At 41.9% G+C, this 26,437-nt stretch overlaps 8 protein-coding genes across 14 annotated transcripts in view; 4 read left to right on the top strand and 4 right to left on the bottom strand.

Moving 5' to 3' along the window:
- Positions 1-269: 269 nt before the first annotated feature.
- On the bottom strand, positions 270-2,575 carry LOC108140394 (chymotrypsin-2). The gene is made up of 2 exons (XM_017263102.2): positions 2,359-2,575; positions 270-915 (listed from the first exon to the last, which is right to left on the bottom strand). The coding sequence occupies exons 1-2, from the start codon at positions 2,556-2,558 to the stop codon at positions 288-290; spliced, it is 828 nt and encodes a 275-aa protein (XP_017118591.1). The 5' UTR covers positions 2,559-2,575; the 3' UTR covers positions 270-287.
- A 504-nt stretch (positions 2,576-3,079) lies between these two features.
- On the bottom strand, positions 3,080-4,246 carry LOC108140403 (chymotrypsin-2). Its single transcript, XM_017263117.2, has 2 exons — positions 3,351-4,246; positions 3,080-3,289 (listed from the first exon to the last, which is right to left on the bottom strand). The coding sequence occupies exons 1-2, from the start codon at positions 4,212-4,214 to the stop codon at positions 3,218-3,220; spliced, it is 936 nt and encodes a 311-aa protein (XP_017118606.1). The 5' UTR covers positions 4,215-4,246; the 3' UTR covers positions 3,080-3,217.
- A 330-nt stretch (positions 4,247-4,576) lies between these two features.
- Positions 4,577-5,588, top strand: LOC108140399 (chymotrypsin-1). Its single transcript, XM_017263107.2, has 2 exons — positions 4,577-5,370; positions 5,434-5,588. The coding sequence occupies exons 1-2, from the start codon at positions 4,634-4,636 to the stop codon at positions 5,504-5,506; spliced, it is 810 nt and encodes a 269-aa protein (XP_017118596.1). The 5' UTR covers positions 4,577-4,633; the 3' UTR covers positions 5,507-5,588.
- A 1,046-nt stretch (positions 5,589-6,634) lies between these two features.
- LOC108140391 (chymotrypsin-2) lies at positions 6,635-7,622 on the top strand. Its single transcript, XM_017263098.2, has one exon. It carries the CDS (start codon positions 6,654-6,656, stop codon positions 7,527-7,529), a length of 876 nt encoding a protein of 291 aa, XP_017118587.1. The 5' UTR covers positions 6,635-6,653; the 3' UTR covers positions 7,530-7,622.
- Positions 7,563-8,560, bottom strand: LOC108140400 (chymotrypsin-1). Its single transcript, XM_017263108.2, has one exon. The coding sequence runs from the start codon at positions 8,448-8,450 to the stop codon at positions 7,647-7,649; it is 804 nt and encodes a 267-aa protein (XP_017118597.1). The 5' UTR covers positions 8,451-8,560; the 3' UTR covers positions 7,563-7,646.
- On the bottom strand, positions 8,494-9,901 carry LOC108140398 (chymotrypsin-2). The gene is made up of 2 exons (XM_017263106.1): positions 9,179-9,901; positions 8,494-8,698 (listed from the first exon to the last, which is right to left on the bottom strand). The coding sequence occupies exons 1-2, from the start codon at positions 9,893-9,895 to the stop codon at positions 8,603-8,605; spliced, it is 813 nt and encodes a 270-aa protein (XP_017118595.1). The 5' UTR covers positions 9,896-9,901; the 3' UTR covers positions 8,494-8,602.
- A 194-nt stretch (positions 9,902-10,095) lies between these two features.
- On the top strand, positions 10,096-11,197 carry LOC108140397 (chymotrypsin-2). The gene has a single exon (XM_017263105.2). It carries the CDS (start codon positions 10,103-10,105, stop codon positions 10,916-10,918), a length of 816 nt encoding a protein of 271 aa, XP_017118594.1. The 5' UTR covers positions 10,096-10,102; the 3' UTR covers positions 10,919-11,197.
- Positions 11,198-14,826: 3,629 nt separating this feature from the next.
- LOC108140375 (filamin-A) overlaps positions 14,827-26,437 on the top strand; it is a 32,291-nt gene continuing 20,680 nt past the window's right edge. For 2 of the 7 annotated variants that reach the window (XM_017263073.2, XM_041709700.1), the window contains exons 1-2: positions 14,827-15,037; positions 19,915-20,272. In XM_017263073.2, coding sequence (XP_017118562.1) covers positions 15,023-15,037; positions 19,915-20,272 — 373 coding nt within the window. In that variant the 5' untranslated portion in view covers positions 14,827-15,022. Of the gene's footprint in view, positions 15,038-17,770; positions 18,127-19,914; positions 20,273-26,437 lie in introns of those variants that run through there. The other 5 variants (XM_017263076.2, XM_017263075.2, XM_017263077.2 and 2 more) reach the window with 4 other exon arrangements.

The following is a 26,437-nucleotide window of genomic DNA, read 5'->3' as shown; positions in this document are numbered from 1 at the left end:
TTGAACAACTCACTTATCACTCAGAATTACAAAAACGTATAGACGTCTGGTCTAGGGATTATCAAGATTTTAAATTAATCAATTTCCAATTTAATGTTTATATAGTGGACTTTGGACATTGACATAATTTAGGGGATACATTTTTAGCTAATTTAACTGTTACTTTAAGAAGCACCACAATTTTAAGGGTTTTGCTATCCAACGAAAATTTAAGAAAACGTTCCTGTGAATGAGTTTGTCACCATGACTGATTTAGAAAGTCGGACCACAATTTTCAAACAGCTTTATTACTTAATAGCGCAACCGTTAATCGTGGATATAATCCAGCTGTAGTAGTAGCTAATGCGCGCGAAGACGTCGGGGAATCCGTAGGCGCAGGGCACGCCCCAGTTGCCCACGCCCACCAGGCGACCCCGCCTGTCGACGAGGGGTCCTCCGGCATCGCCATGACAGGCACCGGCACCCACCTTTCCCACGGCACAGAGATGACCCCAGTCCAGGTCTCCAGTGCCACCGTACGTGGCATTGCACTTCGCCGGCGTCACGTAGGTCAGGTCCAGTTGGCGCAGCTCCCAGGCGAAGTCGCTGCCGATCTCCGTGCTGCCCCATCCGTACATGGTCAGGGTCTCACCCTCCGTCAAATCCTCCAGCGGAGCAATGGTGATGTTCTGCGTCACCTCGTCGTAGGCGAACAGCGTTTCTGTCTTGAGCAAGGCGATGTCGTTGTGGTACATCGGCTCGTCGAAGTTGCAGTGCATCACGATCTCCTCCACGGCATACCACCACCCCGCTCCTCCCCAGTCGTTGTAGGTGGTGGTCACCACCCTCACGTTGTTCTTTCGCAGTCCAGCCACGCAACTGGCCGCAGTGGCCACCCACTGGTCGTGGATGATGACGCCGCCACAAACGTGGTTACTAGAAACGGTTGAATTATGATCAGAGGATATAGGAATTATGGTGATCATGAGACTTTAAAAAAAATACAAAGATTTTAAAGTTATAAATCAAATGGTACTAGAAACGGTTAAATTATGGTATGCGAAAAAAAAATATTGTGATTATGAGGCTTTAAAATAAAGAAAAAGATTTTAAGTAATAAATCAAATGCTATTGAAAACTTTTCTATTATAATTATAAGAAACAAGAAAGAAAGCAAACTTCGGCAAGCCGAAGTTCATATACCCTTGCAGCTATTGCATGAATTAAATACTTTTGAAAACATTTAAATTATGATTTACTTCAGTATATACTGAAAAACAGTGAAGCTATGATGATTTGCAGCTCAATTATTAGATAGTTATTTTATATATTTTTATTAGTTCTATGGGAGCTATATGATATAGACGTCCGATTTTGATAAAATTTAAACCATAATTCAGAAATAATTAAACATTGCCATATGTCGAAGAACTAAACAAAAAATTAAAAAACAGAAAAGTTATAATTTTTTTCATTTATTTCTCCGATTGTTCCTATGGGAGCTATATGATATAGTCGTCCGACTTTGATGAAATTTAAACCGTAAATCGAAAATATTTAACCATTACTAAATGTCGAAGAACTAAACAAAACATTAAAAAACAGAAAAGTTATAATTTTTTTTCATTTATTTTTCCGATTGTTCCTATGGGAGCTATATGCTATAGTCGTCCGATTTGGATGAAATTTAAACCGTAAATCGGAAATATTTAACCATTACTAAATGTCGAAGAACTAAACAAAAAAATAAAAAACAGCAAAGTTATAATTTTTTTTCCTTTATTTTTCCGATTGTTCCTATGGGAGCTATATGCTATAGTCGTCCGATCCGGCTCGTTCCGACTTATATACTACCTGCAATAGAAAGACAACTTTTGGGAAAGTTTCATGCAGATAGCTTTAAAACTGAGAGACTAGTTTGCATATAAACGGACGGACAGACGGACAGACGGACAGACGGACAGACGGACGGACAGACGGACATGGCTAGATCGACTCGCCTAGTGATGCTGATCAAGAATATATATACTTTATAGGGTCGGAGATGTCTCCTTTACTGCGTTGCAAACTTCTGACTGAAATTATAATACCCTCTGCAAGGGTATAATAAGAATTATGGAAATATTAAATAAATAAATAAAATAGTAAAAATATAATGGAACTGGAAAAAAAGCTATATTTGTATTTCTAATCTAAGAAGTTATTCAATTATTCAACATTTCAACGAATTCTTTAACCTTTTAGTTTAACTTTCAATTAAAATTTACGTTTTTCTGTGCACGCAAGAGTTCTTTTTTAGACTCAATCACAAAACTATTGTATAAAAATATCCTGAAAGTGACTTCACTATCGTAGTGGTTTAATAACTAAGTTTAATACCCATAAGCATTTTGAATCGAGACTTGATAGGGAGCAGCTAGGACATCGGACACTTCTCCTCCAACGATTCGGGCGCTGAACTTATTCGCGGAAGTGGAAATATCAGAGGTTATTTCGCGATGACGAAGACTAGCCTCCGAAAAGGATATCGTCAGCAGGACGAGAACGAGCAGAGAAACCGCCCTGATTTTGCAAGACATCTTGGACGAGCAGCTGAAGTTGGACTAATTACAAGGGAGTGCAGCTGAAAAGCAACTAACCTCCGATAAACGATATTCGGTATACGATATTAGATAGCTGGCGTGATATTAATGAGCTGCCACAAAGGTTGTGCAATCTCAATCATGGTCAGCCCGACCGAAAACCAAGAACTCTCCTCGAAAAATCCCATAACTTTTATTGAATCAGCAATACAAATCATGTCTACACTGAGGACAAAATTGAATGGCAATATTAATTGATTCTGTAGAGTAATCAGGCGATATTTTTTTTTTTTCTTTTCAAATATCAAATGAAAACGAAAACAGGTTTTCAAATCGAAAAAGTTGTACAACTTTTGGAACACTGGGATCAAAGTACTTTTTAGCATTGATGAGAAAAGTATTCATACTCATAGTTAAAGCCACACACTACTAAATCTATATAATCGCAATGGTCAATTTTACTTGATCTTTCATTTCAAGTTAGTATATGAAACCCTTCCCATATTGTGATTCAATCATTCAAATCGTCATAGTTCAATATTTAATACTTATTCAGAAAATCAATTGCCAATAAATCATATACAATCTTATTAAAAAATGTATTTCCAATCGAAAATCGAAATTTCCGCAGTGCACAGATAAGAGCTGGCCAATGTCTAGGCGATCGTACACCCGTTCATGGTGGTGCGGATCCAATCGTGGTAGAAGGCGGCCCGCGCATACACATCCTAATGGAAATAGGGGGTTATAAATACAAGTACTATTCGATATGGTTGAACAGGTACTCACCGGATAGCCACGTCCGCAGGGCACGCCCCAATTGCCGATGCCCACCAGGCGCTGCTGTTCGTCGATGAGTGGTCCGCCGGAGTCGCCGTGACAGGCGCCCTTGCCCTCGTCCATTTGGACGCACACATGGCCCAGATCCACGTCATCGTCGTTCTGCAGAGTCTGGCGGCACTTGTCCACCGGCAGATAGGTGCCCGAGGCCTCCTGCAGGTACCGACCGTAGGTGCCCATGGCCTCCGAACTGCCCCAGCCCGCGAAGGTCAGCTTATCGCCCTCCTGCAACTCATCGATGTCCGCCAGGGTTATGTTCTTCGTGAACTCGTTGTACTCGATGTCTTCGGACAGGTGCAGCAGGGCTATGTCGTTGTGGTACAGCGGCTGGTCGAAGTTGCAGTGCACGTGTATCTGGTCCACACTGTAGTAAGGGGCGTACAGGTCCCACCAGTCCGAGGTGCCGGTGACCACGAGCAGATTGCGGGGTCTCAATCCCGCCACGCAATTGGCAGCCGTGAGTATGAATCGCTTGTCGACGATGATGCCTCCGCACAGGTGATACGAGTAGACATTCTGGATGGTCACAATCCAGGGCCAACTGCCCTCGGCGGCAGTGGAACCTCCGGCCACGCGACCTTGCGCTCCAGCAGCCACCTCCTCGCTATTCCGGTGCCTATTTACATTGGCCACACCCGCAAGCGGTTCCCCTCGCATCCGCATGGCCACGGTGGACTCCTGGAGATGGAGGATGATGCCAATCAGGCAGAGAAGCCAACTATATCCACTCATCGTATATGGTATATTCACAGTACAATCGAAACTAAAACCCCTCGAGCGGACCACCTTAAAATTACGCCTCATAAGGCGCATCTTATCGCCAAGTTATTTGGATAATAAGAAATTTATGGATCTGGACGGAGGCGATAAGTGGCATTCATAATGCCTTGCGGCCGTGGGCATTGTGAGCTGGCCAGCAAGTTGGCCCGGTGCATTTATAGAGTGCCGAGATTTGCCAACTCACACAAGTCCAAGTCGGTTTACGGGCTCGCCTTCAATTGAACGTCCCGCCGTTACCGATTGGATTTTATCCTTAAAGCCGTAAAGATACCTCTGGGTGCTATAAAGATTACTGACCAGTGGTCAGTGGTCAGCACCAAAAACGACGGGCAAAAAAACCCGAATGGGGTGCGATAAAATGGGTTTATTTGGGAATCCATATAAAAACGCCCAGTTGGGTCATACAATTTTCCATTGCTGGTCATTAATTCATCGTCTCCGGAGTCTTTGTGATGGCTGTCCATTTGTCTCTGATTTGGCTGCTTCTCTTGCTGTTGGGCATTTCCATTGACGTCACGCGCGGCAAGCGTTTGGATCGAGGTCGTAAACCGAGGTCCGACAACCGAATTGTGGGTGGCCAGCAGGCGGATGACGGGGTGGCCCCTTATCAGGTGTCCATTCAGACCACCTGGAAAACGCACATCTGCAGCGGCGTCATCCTCGACGAAGAGTGGATCCTGACGGCCGGCCATTGTGCGCTGGACTTTAGCATCGAGGATCTGCGGATTATAGTGGGCACCAACGATCGCCTGCAACCGGGTCAGACTCTATTTCCGGATGAGGCTCTGGTGCACTGTTTGTACGACGTTCCCTATGTTTACAACAACGACATAGCCCTCATTCATGTCAACGAGTCGATTGTCTTCAATGATCGCACCCAGATCGTTGAGCTGAGCAGGGAACAGCCACCGGCGGGATCAGTGGTCACCCTGACGGGTTGGGGTGCTCCGGAGAGCAGTTTTCCCACGGTGCAGCACTTGCAGACCATCAACTTGACCGTAATCGGTCACGAGGATTGCCGCCAGAGATGGGACTACCACAATGGCATCGACATCGGTCACATCTGCACATTCACGCGGGATGGCGAGGGTGCCTGCTCCGGCGACTCTGGAGGTCCGCTCATGTGGGAGGGCAAACTGGTGGGCCTGGTCAACTGGGGACGAGCCTGCGGCGTTGGCATGCCAGATATGTAAGACTAAGCCTTGGAAACCCCATCTCCGACCTTAGGTAATCTTCTTGATTTCTCCTCAAGGTACGCCAACACTGTTTACTACCAGGACTGGATCCGGAGGACTCCCACTGGATGCAAGAATCGTGTTAACTAGTTGAGGTCAAAGGAGTTTAAGGGCGTATTGCCATGATGTGTACTGGCATGAATGTGTAAAATATATTTATTGATCAAAACAACACTGATAGCATATTCCCTTACTCATTTGGTCATTAGCTGCTTTAAGATGGGCAATCAATGCTTTTATGGATCTGTTTACCAACACATTATGACGCTAGATAATGATTTGCTTGCTGGCTGTCCAAATTTAGACCGGAAATGCTTAAGACACATAAACAAATACTTTTACTTAATTTAGTATTTGCATCTCAATGACTAAAACTCTAAAAAGTCTTACTTTTTATTACTATGTCTCTTGTCAATAAACTATTTGTATACCCATGCAAAGGGCATTATAGTTTCAAAGAGTCGAAATACCTATGTCCGTCTGTCCGTCCGCTTCTAATGCACAGTTTTAAAGCTATCTGGGTGAAACTTTATTTACTATAACATATATCTTCGACAAACTAACAATCAAAAAAAAAATGTTATAACTTTGCTATTTAATTTTTGTAATTGCTGCGATTACTTATAAAATTTTTTTGGTCTAAATCTAAATTAAACATTTTTTTAGAACTTGGTCAAATTGGTAAACATAAAGATTTAAATGCCAATAGACTTTTAAATGTAAAAGTCTCAAATAAATCTTATTTACAGTCCCTGCTTAGAGTTTAATCGGAACACACAATTTTATTAAATTAATAGTACTACTTTTTTATAATATCCAAGTGACTAAGTAAGGCTCATTTTTTAATGTTTTTATTGACATAATGGCATTTATTTGTGCCCATTTATAAAAATGTTACTTTAGAAAAAACAAGTAAATCGAAAGAGTTGCAGCGCCTGCTTATGATAAGATCCATAGTGCCAATGTCCAGTGAGTGACCATTGGCATTGAAATTTCCTCTGCTGGCATTGCTAACAATGATTGCCCTGTCACAAAATCATAATCAGTGTGCGTCTATATCTTTTTACGATACCAGACTTTATGGCTTATATATAACTGGATAACATATGACTGGGAACATCGATTCCGATTTACGATAAAGCCGCAAGACTTACGATATAACGCTGAATTGTCCGAGTATAAAAGCAAAATCACGACCCATATGCAGGCTTAATTGTCCGATCAAGCAGCTGCAATAATGGTTCGATTGCGTCCATTTGCCACCACGATCCTTGTGATCCTGCTGGGCTGGAGTGGCTACACTCCCAGCACAGCCATTCGCCTGGCGCAGCTCAGTGACCAGCAGCTGGAGTGGATTTCGCAGTCGCGAGGCGGAGCCAACTTGCAGAACCGCGTGATCGACGGCCAGGATGCGGAGTTGGGCGAGGCCAAGTACCAGATATCGCTGCAGGGCATGTACGGCGGTCACATATGCGGCGGATGCATCATTGACGAGCGCCACATCCTGACGGCGGCCCACTGCGTCTACGGGTACAATCCCTCGTACCTGCGCGTGGTCACGGGCACTGTGCGCTGGGCCCAGCCGGATGCCATGTACTTCGTGGAGGAGCACTGGATTCACTGCAACTACAACAGTCCCTCGTACCACAACGACATTGCCCTGATCCGACTGAACGATACGATCAAGTTCAATGAGTACACCCAACCGGCCGAACTGCCCACTGCTCCGCTGGCCAATGGCACGGAGCTGCTCCTCACGGGCTGGGGCTCCACGGTCCTCTGGGGCGACACCCCCGATGTCCTGCAGAAGGCGTACCTCACCCACGTGGACTACCCCACTTGCCAAGAGATAAACAACCGTGATCCGCTGAACGGACCCTGCCACGTCTGCACCCTGACGAACGGCGGACAGGGTGCTTGTCACGGCGACTCTGGCGGTCCGCTGACCTGGAAGGGCATCCTCTACGGCCTGGTCAACTGGGGCTACCCCTGCGCCGTCGGTGTTCCGGACAGCCACGCCAACGTCTACTACTACCGTGAATGGATCATTAGTATGATTTCGGGGCGCTGCAGCACCTGCCACTGCTACGCCAGCAACTATGCCAGCCGGTGATTGAAACGCTTTATTTCAAACTCTTTTTTTACATAGGGCTTCAGTTTTTCTTTATTCTCCTCTGTTTAATACATAAAGTTTTGATAAACATTAGCTATTTCCATTTGCTAAGTACTTCTAGTAGTAGCACTTGTCGTTGCCGCTGATTTTGCTGCGTATCCAGTCCAGGTAGTAGTACACATTGGCCTGCACATCGGGGAATCCGACCCCGCAAGGTCGTCCCCAGTTGACCACGCCCACCAGGCGGCCATCGCTGACCAGCGGACCGCCGGAATCGCCATGGCAGGAGCCCTCGCCCTCCTGCGAAAAGGTGCAGATGTGGCCCACGCCCATGCTGCTGGTCTGGTTGAAGATGTCGTAACACTCCTTCAGCGGCACAAATCCCAAGGACAACTTGTGCAGGTCCTCCACGGAGCCACCGTAGGGCTCGTGGGCACCCCAACCCGTGAGGACGATCTCGTCGCCGGAATGCACGGGTCTAGTGGGCAGTGCGATGGGTTGGGTCAGCTCATCGAAGGTGATGTTCCGGGTGAGCTTCACCAGGGCGATGTCGTTGTGCATATAGGGCTGATCGTACATGCAGTGCATGTGGATCTCAGCCGTGTAATAAACGGCACCCGGCTCTGCCCATTTGTTGGTGCCCGTGATCACGTTGACCAGCTCAGGAATAAGCTTTTCCACACAATGTCCGGCGGTTATGACCCACTGTTCGTTCAGAATGGCCCCACCGCAGTTGTGCGAACCCACAATGGGCTGCAGCGAGACCTGGTACGGGGCAAATCCGACCTCCGCCAGCTCGCCGCCCTTGATCCTGCTCGATGGAGCCGTGGCATAGGGTCCCACCACTCGCTTCGCCTGGCTGGGATGCGGGGGCTGCAGCAGCAGCAGGAGGATCAAAATACTGGGGCAGAGCAGCTGCATCTCGAGCGTTTGGACACGTACTGAACACTAAAAGCCACCTCCATCGCTATCAAAAATTTATTCATTAGCCAACTCTTATCGAGGGCTATTTTATCGAGGCCTTATAAACGGGTCTGCTTTATGGACATCGATAGCCGCAGAATACGGAACCTTTAGGTCTGGTTAGAGCCGAAGCCAGTGCATTTGGCATTGCCACTCATGACATCGCGTATCCAACTCCGATAGAAATACACACTGGCATGGACGTCCTGCAATGAGGGTGATATTTGTAGTTCTGGGCTTACAAGTTAAGTGATTTGTTAACTTTTACACGACTCCAAGAGATGTGGAGCATTCAAATATTTGTCACTATTATTTTGATATAACATCTAACATATCAAAAACAGTTTAAGTTTCATATAATATTCATGCAATCAAAATCAATATTTGCATGGTTTTATCTTATCTTTCGATGTTCTATGGAAGTTGTTAAAATATGATTATCTTAAACAAGTTTAGTACAAAGGTTGTTCTATGACTTCATTGCTTAGGATACTTATATACTGCTTTGCAAACTTTGCAAACAAAATCGAAAATAAGATATTTAAGTAGATTGTGCAAAACTTAAATGGCTAGAGTTTCTTTTGGTTTGAGTTCACTGCTAAAAATACTGCTTTAAAACTCGAGATCGATAATTCGAAATGTCGATCGCACAAGACTCGAATGGCTGGAAATTCCTTATCACTCACCGGAACTCCAGTGGCGCAGGGCCATCCCCAGTTGACCAGTCCCACGAGGTAGCCATTGCTGATCAGGGGTCCGCCGGAGTCTCCGTGGCAGGCACCCTCTCCCTGTCGCAGAGGGTGGCCAACATCGCAGTCCTCGTCGCCGCTGAGCAAGATCTTGCACTCCCGATGCGGCACGTACTGAAGGTGAAGAACCTGCAGATCGATGGGACTGGCGCCCCAGAGGACCGTGGATCCCCAGCCGGTGAGGATCACCTCGTCACCCGGCTGCATGGGAACCAGGGGCAGTGGAATCGGCTGGGTGCGTTCGTTCCACCCAATCGGCTCAATCAATTGCAGCAGGGCGATGTCATTGTGCATCTTGGGAGTATCGTAGTTGCAGTGGATGTGGATGGCTTTAAGCAAATACCTGCCTCCGGGTTGGTTATACTTATTGGTGCCCGTGACGACCACCAGCCATTGGATGTTGGCACTGACCACGCAATGGGCTGCCGTCAGGACCCATCGCTCGGAAATGATGGCACCGCCACAGGAATGGGCGCCGGAGATGCCTTGCAGCGATATTTGATACGGGGCAAAACCATCGTCAGCCACCTGACCCCCAACGATCCGTTGATTTTCGAAAATCCCTTCTTCGGATGAGTTTCCTTTAATGCGAATGGCTGAAATGGAAGAGAATCCTTCGAGTACCAGTAAAATGAGCAAAACCACTGCTGACATCTTGGTTCTGGCCCCAGTCGGGTAATGAAGTTTGCAACTATAGCCCGGCAATGCCTTTTCTGACCATTTATCGGAATCAGATAAAAAAAATCAGTTTATGGCCCGATTGGTAGAACCTTTGGTCAGGCCGTGTTGCCTTTACGATGGCTCTATCAAAATCGCAGAGGGTAAACCCAAACAAGTTCAGTCTGCGATTGCCATTCAACCATGTCGTTTGCACGGTTCTACCTACCTACCTACCTTTTCCTTTTTGGTTCACTTTTTGGCGACCTCCTGGCTCAGGAGGACTTCATAGTGGGCGGTCAGAATGCCGCCGAAGGGGATGCTCCGTACCAGGTGTCGCTGCAAACGCTGGTGGGCAGTCACCTGTGCGGTGGCGCCATCATCTCGGACCGCTGGATACTCACGGCGGGTCAGTGTGTCAAAGGATATCCAGCCAGCCGGCTGCAAGTGGCCACTGGAACAGTGCGGTATGCGCAACCAGGCGCTCTGTATTATCCGGAAGCCATCTACCTGCACTGCAACTTCGACAGTCCCAAGTACCACAATGACATTGGGCTGCTGAAAGTGAACGAGACCATTGGCTTTGATGCTCTAACGCAGACTGTGCAGCTTCCGACCTCCCCACTTTCTCCACAAGGAACTTTTGAGCTGATCTTCACCGGCTGGGGAGCCCAGTCGGCGGCGGGCAGTTTGCCCTCCCAATTGCAGCGCGTCCAGCAGCAACATCTCAGCAAACAGGCCTGCCGATCCCTGCTCTCCGGCTACGAGGATCTGGAACTGGGTCCCGGCCACATCTGCGCCTATCGGCAGGCCAACGTTGGCGCCTGCCACGGCGACTCCGGAGGTCCTTTGGTCCACCAGGGCACCACCCTGGTCGGCATACTCAACTTCTTCGTTCCGTGTGCTCAAGGCGTGCCGGATCTATTTACGGATGTCATGTACTACCGCGATTGGATGCGGCAAACGATGAGTGGCAACGGCAAGTGTGCGCAGGTCAATCAGCAGACAATAATCGGCTAAATAAATACGCTTAAGCAAGCTCAAATAAACGATGTCTATGATGATAAGCAAAAGGGAAATCTAACTTCGATAAGACGTAGTTTCTATACCCTTGCAGAATGCTTAAATCCCGATCCAACTAGGGAACAAAATGTAGTTTTGTTTGTACAATATATTAAATGTACTCATAATTATTAATAGGCAGAAGAACATGAGTGACGCAACTGATGATTTCAATCAATAATGCTGAACTATCGCAAGTGTAAGAAGATTAATTTATTATGATTTACAAATTCTTAGAGATCTGTTAATTGTTTTTAAATCTAAGAAAATTTTATTATGGCTTGAAAACATAAGTAAATATTTTCAAAACAAATTAATCTATTGTTAATCTGAATCTGCTTTTCCCAAATTCCTAATATATACTTACACAAACTGTGAAATATCTTACTACTTTCTAAATTCTAGTTTGTAAAATGATATCATAGTTTTTGAATGAATATTGACTACGGATAATTTGAATGCTCCAGGAGGTCAATTGAATTCTTGGCCACGGGCCAGCAGGCTTTGCAGACAGACAGCCGGAATGTCCGACTGATTCATCCTCGCGCCGCATTTTCATTTCTGATTTATGCCGGAGACAGGGAAGTGTCGCATTGGCCACACGTGTAGCGGTGCTCTAATTGGATGCAGGTAGACCCAAAAGAATCAGACAGCCGTGGTCTTAGTCATGTTTTCAGTTAGGAGAAAAATGTCGACAGAAATCGCTCACGGAGCATGGAGATTCTGAAAATATTTCTCGCTCGCCATTCAGCTAGGGAAAACCAAAAAAAAAATGAAAATCAACAAGCAGAACAAAAACACTCAGTTGTGGGTTGTGTTTTGGCATTTTCGAAAAGATTTTCAGTTGCTGCATTGACTTGGACGTGTGCGGTGCGGATTTTGATATTCTTTTGGAATACGCGGCGTATACGCAGTCCGTAAACTATATGTAGGCGCGTGTGTCGCTCATATTTCTATATATACACGAATATATAGCAAGTGAAATTTCGCAACTAGTGCATAATCGTGGGTTCAATTGTCGGAAAGCAAGGGAAAATGCTAAATTATGATTAAATAATGTCTCCAATAAAGGCAAATGTGCGATAAAATATCCACGACATATCTACAAAGAGTGATGAATAATACGGCCAAAAGTGTACGGCCGGCCAACTATACATTTTAAATAAATATATGCAAGAAATATAATAGATTCCGAATATTTCATGTTATGTGAATTTCTGGTTGAAATATTGCGTACAAGGCGTTGCCATTTTGTGATATATCCCGCCGATGAAAGCCCTCTTTGCTGGATGCCAGCAAAAGAGCCATTAATGTTTAGCTGTGAGAACGTAAAGTGCATTTATCTGTCGGGCGCCAGATGTTAACCCCGCCTGCGATCTTTATTTAGCCACGATCGCACGCTCTGGCTCACCTGTGGTACTTTCGGGGCATATCTATGGGAAATTGAGCAATTAGTTTTTCCAAATTATTTATTCTAGACAGATTTTCGATGACTTCAATAGAAAAAGTAGAGTTTCTGGGCGCCCTTAATTAGTTTGTCGCAGGGTCCTTGGATCTTCTCGTCACAAGGAGGTGACACGGGAATAGGTGCAGGATTCGGCCAGTCCCAAGTGGAGGAATCTTGGTCAGAATACCAAGAGGAAGTTGTGCTGTCTTGGGCGAGAGCACAGGCTGCCAGGGCACACAGGAGCACAATGATGGTTAAGAACTTCATCTCTGCAGATTTAAATACAAACTGATACATCGTATATATATTTTTTTTAATTTTATATGTTCTATCTTATTTGATTTTGATTGTTAGACAAATTGCTACAATAAAACAGTTGGACATGTGGTTTATTTTTAAAGTAAACAGCGTCATTACTCTTCCAAATATTTAATTTATTTATACGATTTCCAAATTAAGGGACAGATGTGAATTTAAAGTGTGTATTTATTTTAGAAGTTTGAAAAGTCGGAACCACCTTTGTAACCTTTACGCACAATATTCTTTTTGTCCCGCTGAGCCTTTGTTAATTGTATGTAATTAGTAGTCGGCGTTAAATATGTAAGTGGCAGAGGCAGAACTAGGAAAGCAAAAAAAGCAAAAAAAAGCTTTGGCACGTGTAATTTCTTGTTGGCAACGAGGCGTATGCGCAGCATAAAAAATTAACAGCCGAAGCAGCTGTTGGATAAATTTGAAATCAATGAATAACGATTACCAATACAAATAAAATTTATTAAAAGTACACGCGCTTCGCGTCACAGGCAACGTCAAAATTAATTGGTTAATTTGAAATAGAAGAATGTTTAGTAGTGAGTTTGAATGTATCTTGAATTGGTGCAATGGTGCTTCAATTTTTTAAGGAAGAGCTCTTCATTTTTTTTTATTAAAAATGTTGATAAATTTTTTAATTGGTTTACCCAAGTTTACTCATAAATTTTATTTGTTTTTCTCTTTAAATCGAATCTTACCGAGTTTTATCATAGTTTTTAGTGCTGGTATAACATTCACGAAACTACACAGCATAAATAAAAACGGAATTTCTTATAATCGCTTTTGGTTTTGGGGTTTTCTTCAATAATTGTATTTAAAATTCCTAAAATTTGGGCTACTACAAAAGTTTAGTTGTCTACTAAAACTTTACTTACACTTCCAAATTTTAAAATGACATTAACTTATTAATTTAATTGACTTATTAAAATCTTATGTTAATATGTTTAATTTGAACAGTGTTTGCAGAGTGTTTAGACTGGAATTTAATTGGAAGAGTTTAATTGAATATTTCCTTGTTTTATGGCAATTTTTGATTTAGCTTTAGCATATTTTATTCGCCACTCATGAGTCAACCGGCGGGGCAACTCGGAATGCGGAATGTACTTGGTGCGACCGCCAGCGATGGCCACAAACGAATCATTTTTGCAGGAGGCACATTCAATTGTGGCCAGCAACAGAGAACACCTAAAAAATACAACAAAAAACTGAAAAAAAAAACACAAAAGACCACAACCAGTTCTATGAATAGAATAACAACAAAATCAGCTGCGCGTCGAAACTCACATTTGCGATGAGTTGCAGGGGGTTGTATGGGGGCAATCGGTGGGTGGTGATCGGGAGTCTTATGGTAGCGTCGCCAAAAACCTGCCAAACAGAGTCAAGAGTGCAGTCGACGTCTGCGTCAACGTCGACGTCAAGTCAACGTCACATGCAATACCAAAAACACAACACAAAACATGAAGCGAAATAAATATTGAACAAATTATGTATTGAAGACGCGACACACTCGGGGATATCCACTTATACATTTGTTAGTTAAATCCATATTTGAAAAATTTTAAACTTTAAAAAAATGATTCCATACTTACAATATTAATAGGCTTTGATTTATTGGCTTTTTAATCCTATGTACTGTATACTTTGTTACTCTTCCAACCTTCAGCTCACAATAAAATATCTTGAGAAAACAGTTTTCTGTAGACTTTAAAACTCCAACTTAATACAACTAATTATAATGACATTTATGTTGATTCAATTTGTTGCTAAAAATTAAAACTTTGTTAAATAATATCAGCATCCTGCTTTCACTTGCTAATGATTTTAAACAGGTTTTTTTAATGAATAAGATTTCGTATACCAACATTAGATTGCTTTAACAAATTTAAAGTTCAATTTTAGGCAACCATCCTCGCCTGTCTGATTTATCTGAGAAAATAATAATAAAGAAATTGAGAAATAAGCTGCGCGCATTTGGCTGCATAAAAACTTTGAGCAAGGAGGCGCACACAACTCAGTCGAGTTGAGAAATTGTCGCGGCCAGTACGAGTACGAGTACCGAAGAAACCGAAGGCACAGCGCGCAGCTTGTGCAAATATTTTCAAAACAAAAATTTGAAAAATCTGAAATTTGTTTACGAAAGAAAGGAGGGGCTCCTAGTTTCTTTGTGTTGTGTTTTTGAAAAACGTGCTCGCACCGCCAGGCATTGTGTAATTAGCGGGCAATCAAGTGATCAGTATTAAGTACCCACTGAAGTATTACGACTTGAGATCATTCGGCAGCAATTCATATCAACAGAATCCATCGATATGGCGTCCCGAAAAGTGAGTGTATATGGTGCAGGGGGTAGCCCTTATCTGACCTCTGATTGTTGCATTCACCCACATGATTTTCCATCGCTGGCTTTTATTTACGTTATATTTACGACGAAAATGGAGGACATGTGGTTTTCATTACCTTTTCATAAAAACAAAATATTTGTCAATTTATTTTTAGTCAAACAAGCGAGCCAATTTCGTTCACTTGCGCCTTCGGCGTGTAAATGTGGGGTGTAATTTTAGTTTCAGATAAATTCAAATTAATTAAAATGGAAGTGAAAATTTATTAAGCATTTCATTGGCGGCGCTTTGCGACGCTGATTCACTCGATTCCCCAGCAATGCAAGTGGCGCCTCACGTAGTCGCCAATCGCTTCGTCGCCGTTTTTGACCCGATTTGCTAAGTTTATTTCCATATAAGGGAATCCAAGCTAGACGAACACACTGTATTTGGGCACCAGTCAAAAGTCGCACTCCCTTGTGGAATTTGATAAAGGACTGGTTTTCTAAAGCGTCATAAGATGAGTTGTACATGCATCAAGCATGCTCATTGCTTTGGGCTTTTAAAATTTCGACATTATTTTTAATATGTGGTCCAAGACGGGTGTTGATAAGTAAGGATACCCTCAAAAAAATAAATTTATTTCTACCTTAAAATATTTATTTTTTGATTAAGAGAAGATGTACAATTTCTTGCCACCTCTTTTGCCGAAAGGTTTGGTCATTCTTTCTACTAAAACCCAAGATATATTTGCGAACTTAATAGAAGCGTTTACAAAAAGTGCTCTCTGCACTGAAAATTATGTCCCAAAAATAATATATTTTTTTACCTTTTTTTAGATCTAATCAGACTTACTTTTACATTTCAATTATAAGCAATTCTATAGACTTAGGGGTATTTATGTTTCGTTCGTCAAATTTGTGACAAAATTAACAAATCACAGAAGGAAAAGAGTAGCGAACAACTTCATTTTGGCAACTTTGTATCCACAGTGATAATTAAATGGCAGAACTTATCTGATTTATACTTTTGGCTTTTCAAATATTGACACAAATGCTAATGTATGCAAATCTAATCTTAAGAAACGAAACAATTGGGTAAATAGTACTAAGCATTTACCCGCCTTTTGTCTAGAAATGTGGCAGCTTAATTTTAAGCAACACACGTCGAATAAATCAAGTTTGGCGGTTTACGACCCATATAAGAGTCATGAGATCTCCCTTGGGGAATTTGGAGAAGGATTCGCAGCCAAAAAAAGGCATTACGCAGTCCCCGGGCATCGATCTGCCATCAATCATACATAGCTACTTGCTTTGACTTTGACTCATTTGGCTAAAATAAACGATTCCTAACCATATCGAGAAGGTCGCTGGTTGTCAGCCCCATTTGCTTAGCTCATTCACTTGTCTGGCCGTCGCAGTGCATTTGTGTCTGCCTTTCGTTTTTGCATTTGATCAGGCGGAAAAAGGGGGAGTGGAAATAAAAAGGCATTGCCAAAAGCAATCCACAAAAATGCCAAATATTTACCAGAATTATTTGCTCATCTTTGGTTATGGGTGCGCAAGGGGATCGTGAATCATTTTATTTGCTTTCTGTTTTGGGTTCCCGTTTTGAAAAGGGTCAGGACTACCCGCGTATCTCGGGTTTGGTCTCTGAAGTTTCAAGGTCATGCTGTTTATAATAGTGTTCCCGATAAAAAAAACATTTATTTTTATACATTACAAAACTCTTGTTTTTAATAAAGCGGACAAAATTAATCGTGCGATTCGATGACAAGTTTATTAGTCATTGCTTCCAATACAATCCGAATTACGTTCTCACCAATAAACAGTGATGAATAACATTTTCTGAATAGTTAAAACAAGTTAACTAATGTTGATTCATTGGTAGGATCTAGAAATAATTAAAAATTGCATAAAAATTATAAAACTTTTTTTTTTTTTATTTAATTCCTTAATTAAGATAAGAAATGTACACATGTATGCATAATTTTTATAAGTTGAATTTAACTGTCTATTATTAAACATGAAATAAGAACTCTTAACTCACAACTGAGATTTCTGTATTTTAAACCATCGAATTACTATTTTTTTTATTTATTTGCTGATGAAATTCTCCCTGTGAAAGAGTAATCAACAAAGCAATTTATTAGGTTATAAATCTAAAAAACTAATTTAATTTATACAAATCTTTTTTTCCTGTATTTGTTTTTTATTTCTGCAATTAAAATTATTCTTGCAAAACCCAAGTTATATTCCACCGGTAAACAAAGCTTTATGTCAACGATAAGAAAAAGCGTTAATATTTGATAAGCGCCTTGCAAAGCCTAGTGCATACTTTGGGGCTCAACGAAAATTCCACAAAGTATTTAAAATTATATTAATAATCAAAAACAAATATCAAACCTTACGTTCTCACACTGAACTTGAATTCGAAGCTGCTTTTGTAAATAAAACTGGTTTTCTTTTACGCATGAACTTTATGATCAGAGAGCGCTGACTGAGAGAGAACAAAAGAGCGGCAAACACTTTTTTGTAAGCAAGAGAGAGCGGTAAACAAACTTGACAGCTGAAAAACAACAACAAAGACCTCTAGCAAGAGGGAGAGAGAGAGATAAGAGAGCGATCACGATCAGAGTAAGAACAAGCAAGATGTACAGCGAGCGCGAGCGAGACAGGGAGATGGCACAGACGGAGAGAGCGAGAGAAAATGCCGGTGCGCGACAAAAAACTTCAACGTTGAAAAATACAAATTTATTTAACGGTGGTACGCGCAAGAGTAACAACGCTGACGGTCCCGGATCGGCAAATATTACACACGGCGGTGAATTAGTGCAAAACGCGAACTATACAAACGGTCAAACGACGCAGGCGACCATATTTCTCAGCCACAACAATAACACTAACCACTACCACAGCAACAATAGTCACGGCAGAAATAACCCGCCAAATTCGCAACAAACTCAGCAAAACGCGTGTGTTTACACAAACAACAATAACAACAGCATCAACCATTCGGAGCAGAATTTTAGCAACTTAAAGTTCTACGCCCAACAGCCGCTACAACAACAACACTACGACGTTTGCCATCAACAGGTGTGTGTGTGAGGGAGAGAGAAAGAGACTTCCTGCGGCAGTGTGCGTGTGCCACAGGAGAAATTCCCTAAGTAGAACTTTCCAAGAAATCAAAATAAATGGGAAATAGCTTTTGGCAGAAAGAAATAATTTTGAGTCGATAAAATCAAAGGGTATACATAAATATAGTTTTAACTATTCTTCGAGAATATTTTTCTTAACATAAAATTTAAATATATTTTTATTAAATTTAAATATGCTTAAAACCAATTAAATTACGTTAAGCATTCTGTTTGGTAAATGTGTAGCGTTTCTAAGAGTTTAAGTTGACATTGTTTTAAAAAATTCTTGAGAACCAATAAATTCGAGGAACTCTAATTCAAGTGTTCGGTTTGCAGCATACCATTTTGAAAGGAAGTTCTAAACCTTAAAACAATTAATGTATTAAAAAAATTTGTTTTAGGTTGAAAAAAGTTTAGAGCAATAATTTCATATTTAATTAAAGTTCTACATATATGCTGGACGAATTTCTAAATGGATTCTTAAGAATTTTTGAATTTAAAGAACTTTAATATCATGTTTTTCAAATATAATGAAAATTAATGTGTATTCTTTTTGTATTAATTTTTCGGACACAAAAATACTTGCCACTAGTTTTAAATTATGTCAGTTTGAGTTCGGTTTACTAAGGCCCATTTTTTAATTGCTGCAGTTCCCATTGCGTTTTGTCGCGGCATTTCGCAATTAATGAAAATGTTAATGAACTTCACACGCTGCGCACTCGAGCACTCCACTCCATCTTCTTTTTCTAGCCATATTCTCTTTTTGGCCTGGCCCAGACTAGACGGGCAACAGAAGGGGCATCGGGGGCCCTAATTCTCTATTTCTGTTGGTTTTTGGGGACGACACGCGAACTCCGTTTTGCTCCCTTGTCCGTCGTCTCCTCTCCTTTCCTCCGCTTTGTGCTCTTGCTTCGCGGGCATTTCTGTCTGTATACCCTTTTCGGGAACTTTTTGGGCAAGTTGGTAAACAATGTATTAGGCGGAGTTACCTGGGAACTTGTTTCGCCGGTTAAAAGATAAGGGCAGCTCTGAGGTTGAAAATATACGGACTTCTTCAACTCGAACCTCTAAAAAATTATTTTGCATTTATTTTCCATTATTTCGAAACAAAGCAAACACTTTTCTTTATCATTAAGAAGATATATATGCTTTAAAAATAGCTTAAGACTTAGTCAACTTCAGGGATATCTTTATAAATTATATACAGCCCAATATTCGTAAAACATATTTACCGAAATTGCTAAATGAAAGCATATCTTTTTTAATTGCCTAAATCTCGAAATAAAATGATACATTACTGAATTTTGATCATAAAGTACTTCGATTTTGAAGATATGTAAGTTCAAACTAATATATGTCCCTAAAAAGCGTATTCAATGTCGCCAGTGTATCTTTTCTTCTTGATTGCCACTTGGCTGTGGGACATGTGTGGAAAGTGGACAGTCCACTTCATTGATACTGAAGTTCTTTTTGGCTGGCCTTAAGAAAACTAAAACAAGTCTTGGCTTAAGCCACACCTTGTGTGATCCGATCCGATCCGCCGCCGTTCGAGTCAATTTGCTCCACTGGCTCCAGATGTGGAGTTGACGGTTTTTAATGGAGATCACCTTTGCATAGTTGCTAAGTGATTTTCGAAGTAAAGACATCCCACACGCAGGCACCCATACACTCATTCACCAGCACCACTACCACACCCATCCCTAGCGAACCCGGCTAACTTGATCTCTGCGTAATCGCTAACCCACAGACGAACGACTACTACCAGCCAAGCCAGGAGGGCCAGCAGGCGGAACAGTACGAGGAGAACTTCGACGAGGACATGGAGGCCGAACGCGATCTCGCCGAGGATGCCCAGTGGAAGAAGATCCAACAGAACACCTTCACGCGCTGGGCCAATGAGCATCTGAAGACGATCGATCGGTCGATCAACAACCTGGAGACGGACCTGTCCGACGGCCTCCGACTGATCGCCCTGATCGAGGTTCTGTCCCAAAAGCGAATGCCCAAATACAACAAACGCCCAACATTCCGCAGCCAGAAACTGGAAAACGTCTCGGTGGCCCTGAAATTCCTCCAGGATGAGGGTATCAAAATCGTTAACATTGGTAAGTAACACATATGAGCATATTCTCAGAATTCTCAGATTAACTTGAAGTCCAGAGAGTGGGTTGGGTCTCATATACATGTGTATCTCTAACAGTTTAGCAACCGCACAATTGTTGCGGTCGTGAATCAACTTTATGAATTAATTAGAAAAGCTCGCATCGTTGGCCATCAAAAATGTTTCCATTGCAAATTGCATAATTCGCTCTTTGAACGAGGAGATAAGTCAATTGAAGATGAGCCGCCAACGCCGCAAGAGTCTTGGGTTAACACCAGATCCGCAGTCCGCTGCATTCCGCACGATCCCATGTGGATCTGTTGTATTATTTATTTGAAATTTCAGCCTTTAACGATACGCTTCCAGACTACAAAACAAAATGATGTCATTGCCGCGTTTATTCAAAGCGCCAGCTTCAATGCGAGTTTTACTTTCATTTGTATTTATATGCATAATTCAAGATTGTGTTTAGCAATTTGCAGTACCTGCACAGTACGCAAACAACAGAGTTGAATACCCTTTAAAATGGGTATATTCGGCTAAGGCCGAATAGTAGAAAGTTTGTCCTTACTTTTTTAGATATTTTGTGTATATGTAAAAGTATAAATCAAACAACATTATATCTATGATATTTGTTTTTCACACTTTCGGCTATGAATTGGATACAAACAAGAGAGCACCAGCGAAGCGTGGACAATTTGGATGGTTAATTTCATTAGAGCACTATCGCTTTCAAAGACCATTTCCATTGCCAAATCACGAGCGTAACAGAACCCGATATATCAATGGCCAACTAACTGCATCTTGCTAATTTGCTTGATTGAAAACTATATGGAGGGAGCATGTGATACGGCGGCTTTTTGTGACTCACAATAATGGCCCTAGCTCAAGCATCAGTCGGTCATTGAAGCATTCAGTCGGTGGATGATTCTCCCGGGTATTACATTTCATTCACAATGTAATCAGTTACCCTGTACGCTTTTTAATGGCCCCGTGACGTTATTGATAAGAGCGTGTTTATTTGTCAATCTCGCTTGAAATAATTTTAACCATTCAGTAGAGAGTTGCTACGCCTTATAAAACAGATAAACAACTTCAGTATCTAAATGTTCCAGAAAAAAAGGCAGTTTGTCAATAATTGCCAGCTAGGTAAATAATGTTTACAGATATGTTTACATACACTTTTTTATCAACACAAGGGGAGCTGGAGCTGCCTTAAAACGTAGATACTAAAAATGAAAGCCAAACAAAAGTGTTCGTTCACTGAGAGCTAAGTAAATGCAATTTAAAAAAAAATTTAAAGCGTATTGCTTTTCGCGTTTTGTTGTTAGCGGTACAATCGCCGGATTCAGAGGTATTTTTATAGCTATCAGCACTTTCGTTTTCGTGCGATAAAAATATCATCCAATTTGGACTTAAGTTAGCGATAAGACGGTTTCATATCTACCTCCGAAATTTTTTTCGTTTAAAATCCAAAATTCGAGAATTAAATTTGTGTTTGTTGAAAAGTTTTTCCAAGGAGAGATGATTCATCTGTTTATTCAGGTTGACTCTTTTTCATCAGCTTAGTCATTAACTAAATTTTGCTTAAATGGCATTATTCACAGGAATACAAACATTAATTGCTCGTTTATTTTGGCAAACATTCCCATAACAGATAACGGAGCCAATTTCGGAAATTATCGTTGAGCAAATAGGAAAATTATAAGAAAAAGTAGTTAATTAATTTAACGAGCCGCACCTCTTCCTATTGTCCAATTTTTGTGGTTTCGACCGACATAAATTGGTACAGTGAAAGCTTCGTGTGAAATTGTGGTTCTCAGTGCTTAGAAACATTTGTAAGCCTGCATTTGGGGTTCCCACTGTATCGCTCAGATCATTTGTGTTCAGTTATTTCCTTCCAAGATGTTTTTTCCTCTCTTGTGCTGTCAATTGAATTAGCGCGAAATTTCGTGGAGTTATGTGTGTGTCGACTTGTGTGCCAAAAACCACGCAGCTGCCGGCTCAAGAGCTTGTCTTTGAATCCAGACCACCGGCTCCAAGTGGGATTGTAGATTTCCATGGAGCGCCGCTGCTCGTATCTACAAATGTTTGCGCTAAAAAGCCCCAAAAACAATAATAAAGTCTCTCGGGCGGTCGAAATAAAATGCAAAAAAATAACAAAAACAGCATATAAGCAAATAAAAATAACAAAATTAAAAGTACAAAGCAGAGGGAAGAAAAATCCTAATACGTGCCGGATAGAGTAGAGATAAAGTCGCTCAGAGTCAACTCCATGACATCATCTGGTTTTGGGGTATCAGGCAAACTTCGCGTTTTGCCTGAAGTCTTGGAACCGAAAAACTTACCAGCCAGCAGCAGCAAACCTAATGATTCCTATAAAGTCAGGCTCAATTTGTCACAGGCAATTGATTGTTATTGATGACGCCATCATCGCCCGAACATCATTAAAATTATCATCTATGGAGGGTGTTGAAGATTTTTCCAGGCGATGAGTCAAGCACATGAATGCATATTTTACTTAATGGAAGCCCCCTTGATGATCCATTTGAACCAATTTCATTCCTGTTGTGTGCTTGTTAATAATATGTACAAATTTTTGTGATTTAACCATGATGTGTTGATCACCATGAAGGCAAGAACTTAATTAAAATGCATAACAATTGAAATATACATATTTCTTCATTTTATCTTTTCTACGAAATTTTCTTAAAAAGATTGTATAAAATTCCTTGCAATTTAGTCACTTTAATTGTTTGCAAAAGCATAGCTTAAGTAAGTGAGTTAAAATGCGTATCATATTATACAAATTTTGGTTTTATCAGTGTTTAAAAAAAAACTGCCTAAAAAATGGTATAACATTCTTGACAAATTAGCAATTAAAGTTGTTTTCGTTCATGCTGACAGCTTCCGGTTCCTAGTTTAATTTGTAAGACCCATCTTAAGGTGATGAATCAGCTTGAAGTATGGAAATATGCAGAGCCCACACTGTCAGCTAAATTTCCGTTGAATTTCTGCTGAAACGCTCAAAAAATGACACGACTTAACATCAATACTTGCATTGATCACCCAGCACGTACTCACCGGTGTTTTTATAAATCATTTGCAATGGTTCAACATGACGCCATCGATTCGGATACTTCACCGTTGAGCTGCGTTGAAAATAGAAATGATGGCCAATTCCTCGTCACACTCCAAAGGCAATTGTGATAAGATTAAGTTGTTATGAGCATCGTACCTACTCGATGGAATGGAATGTCGAGATTCCCTGGCCACGACACTCAGTCAATTATTTAAATTAGCAAAAGCCGGCCGTTAGAGAGATCGAGAGACCCGGCTCAATTAACCCCAAACAAGTGAAAAATACACAGAAACTTTCAACGCTTGTGACACCACCCGAATGTGGGGCAACCCACATCAGAAATGCGCCCAAAATGGAGCTCTGAGCGGCTTAAAAAGTCTAAGCCAGACTGGCTCCGACTTTCCAAGCAATGTCAACGATTTTTTGCAGCTTAGCCCTGCCCTGGCTCTAATTTAATTAGCCGCGCAACAGTTAGACGTCTGGATGGATGATTGGCCCCAGACCGACCAAACGGAAACAGGTTTTTCCGTTCGGAAAATCTCTTCAGACGCTCCATTGTATCGTGGCCGTTTTTCCAACTCCAACTCGGGACTCTGGTATGCGCGTGCCGCTCAAAGAACGTGTCTGTTGACCCAAGCCGGTTACCGGTGACTGCAACTGCGACCGGGATTGTGGCCTCGGAATCCGAGCTGCAGCCTCAGCATTCTTGCTATCTGAATGTTAAATACTTTTCTGCCGTTGCACTTAACATCATAATAACTTTGCCCGCTGCAAGGCGAGAATCGTTGCACATAAATCATGTCATGTCATCATTTGACATGGCCAAACGATTGGAGGCTTCTGTAAACGAGTCTGAATCGAGATTCTGTCTCTGGTTTTTGGGTGGACATATCCGATTGCTGTGGCCAATGACAGCGAAATTATGATACATTGCGACCGAGAGATCTCAGAACTTTCCAATCGTCGCTATTTCTTTAATTTAACGCTGCCTTCCGCATCTAAAAAAATCAAGTGTTTGTCTCGATTAAAGATAATAGAGTACTCTGTCCGCATCATATTCCTATAAACAGATAAACTTATCTTAACCAACTAAAGGGGTTATCTTTGCTGTGCAGTGTCTTTGATTCTTAGGGGAGACTCTATTCCGTTGAACAACAAGTGTATATTCTAAAATCTTGATACATCGTTAGACCTTAAATTTTTTACTCTACCTTGAAATTCCCAAACAAAGAAAGTACGTCCGATTCATTCACCCCAAAATTGGTCGACAGTATAAAGTTTTATGTCAAAGTCTGAAATTTGATAAGATTATCATGAAGGAATATGTGTCAGTGAAATTATTATTACTAGTCGAAAAGCTATTAACTTGTAAAAGAGTACTAATAAAGTGTTATTGTAGGCTAAAGGGTTATTTATATAGCGGGAAATGAAATTTCTTTCATGGATTCCAAGAATGCTCGTGTAATTTTAACCTCGATCACATTAGTTTGATCATGCACTCATCGGGAACCCAAAGAGTTTCTTTGTACTTTAAAGATTAGGCTTACCCTTTTGAAGAACACTCGTTGGAGCAGTTTCTTTTCTTGTTCTCCGCGATGGAGTGTATGGAGTGCCTGTCTGGTTAATATGGATTACATATTCCTATCGCAGTTATGGCATCTCGTGCTTCTCACCAGACATTAGCATATTTCTATATAATTTACAGCATATTTTCTCGTTCGCGCTGCCGTGCCAAAAACAAACTTTGGTGTCTTGGAGTTGACGAGGAACCTGTTTGAGTTCCACAACGACATGCAGTTGGAGTGGAGTTTTGGCCAAGACAGTTGCCGAAGCTCACCGATTGGCATGCCGACTGCTGCCTAATAAGCCAAATCATTTCTGGCTATTTAGTTTTTCCATGCCGTTTTAATTGCGGCTTTCTTTCGACGCGCGAATGGACCTGTTGCGCAGCGTCTTCGATGTATTTTTCATAAATATGTCAACGGGCTGGGTTTACAGATTGGCAGCTAATTCATTTGTCAAGGCACCACTCGACCGTAAAAGTATTTTAAACGTCCAAACGCAGAAATGGCCGGCAATTTGATGGCTTTTAGGAGAGGCCGAGCGGCCAACAAAGCAAAGCCATTCGGCCGTTTGGCCATTTGGCCATTTGGTCAACCCATCCAGCCGGTTTCCCTGTCCAGTGGCCGCAAGTGGCCGGCTACTCAAGTAAACAAAGCCAAATTGCAAATTTTTTTGTAGCAAAAAGTGGTTATTGCTGTTGCGGGTGTTGGACAGTAAGTGGCTGGCAAGAGAGCTGGCTCTATCAGCAATCGTTTAACGGCTCGTTGAGCAGGCCAAAAAGCACAAAACGAGCCCGGGTTCTAGTAGAAAGCCCTCGCGGTCAAATACAAAGAAATGTAGAACATCTAGTACGTCAGTGGACGTTGCTGTCTGTCGTCACTTGGCATATTCGGTTACCATCATTGGCCAAGCACTGAGTTTTCCCCGTGGCAACTTTCCCCCATGATGGAGGCGGAATTCCAATCGCGTCATGGCTCAGTGCATGCCAAATGCATGTGCCGAGGGCCCCGGTGTTGACTAATCGGTGATAGGTAATCAGAACGATCCCCACGTCTTTCACCTTGCGGTGTTAAAGCGCTATTAAAGATCCCATTATTATCACAGGTTCAATAAACCCACCAGCGACTATCTCTCTGAATGGCTTTAGCATGACAAAAGACAATCCGTCTAAAGAGCAGGCTATGACCAAGTTTAAGGTCGACGGCGACGGAGACAACGATGGTCCGCCGCTAAACCGGCAAGACCTGTTGATTGCGTGAATAATCAGCCCTGAACTTGACCAGGAGACAAAGTGGTTGTAACAGTTAGCGGACATCTCTGTCCATAATTGGCAGGTTGTCGAATGGCAACAGGTTTGCAGCAGCCCCATCAAAGTGTTGCCAGTGACAGATGAGGCTGCCTGCAGCCGTTGCAAATTGTCGGTGCAATTAATAGAAACATTAAGTACACACTTCGACTGGTAACGGTGAGCGTTCTGGTTTTTGTGCCACCAAAGCCAACAAAGTAATACAATCTCTGTGTTAT

The sequence above is a fragment of the Drosophila elegans genome, unplaced genomic scaffold, assembly GCF_018152505.1.
Source record: "Drosophila elegans isolate 14027-0461.03 unplaced genomic scaffold, ASM1815250v1 contig_476, whole genome shotgun sequence".
Lineage (NCBI taxonomy): Eukaryota > Metazoa > Arthropoda > Insecta > Diptera > Drosophilidae > Drosophila > Drosophila elegans.
This window is presented reverse-complemented; position numbering and strand designations above follow the sequence as displayed.

Bases quoted from the DNA above. Each gene is read 5' to 3' on its own strand.
- LOC108140394 (XM_017263102.2), bottom strand. From the start codon at position 2,558: ATGTCTTGCAAAATCAGGGCGGTTTCTCTGCTCGTTCTCGTCCTGCTG. The intron at 916-2,358 runs GTATTAAACTTA...AACCGTTTCTAG, and splicing joins TCGATTCAAAATGCTTATGG to TAACCACGTTTGTGGCGGCG.
- LOC108140403 (XM_017263117.2), bottom strand. From the start codon at position 4,214: ATGCGCCTTATGAGGCGTAATTTTAAGGTGGTCCGCTCGAGGGGTTTT. The intron at 3,290-3,350 runs GTGAGTACCTGT...TATTTCCATTAG, and splicing joins CCTGCGGACGTGGCTATCCG to GATGTGTATGCGCGGGCCGC.
- LOC108140399 (XM_017263107.2), top strand. From the start codon at position 4,634: ATGGCTGTCCATTTGTCTCTGATTTGGCTGCTTCTCTTGCTGTTGGGC. The intron at 5,371-5,433 runs GTAAGACTAAGC...TTTCTCCTCAAG, and splicing joins GGCGTTGGCATGCCAGATAT to GTACGCCAACACTGTTTACT.
- LOC108140391 (XM_017263098.2), top strand. From the start codon at position 6,654: ATGGTTCGATTGCGTCCATTTGCCACCACGATCCTTGTGATCCTGCTG.
- LOC108140400 (XM_017263108.2), bottom strand. From the start codon at position 8,450: ATGCAGCTGCTCTGCCCCAGTATTTTGATCCTCCTGCTGCTGCTGCAG.
- LOC108140398 (XM_017263106.1), bottom strand. From the start codon at position 9,895: ATGTCAGCAGTGGTTTTGCTCATTTTACTGGTACTCGAAGGATTCTCT. The intron at 8,699-9,178 runs GTGAGTGATAAG...CCCTCATTGCAG, and splicing joins CCTGCGCCACTGGAGTTCCG to GACGTCCATGCCAGTGTGTA.
- LOC108140397 (XM_017263105.2), top strand. From the start codon at position 10,103: ATGTCGTTTGCACGGTTCTACCTACCTACCTACCTTTTCCTTTTTGGT.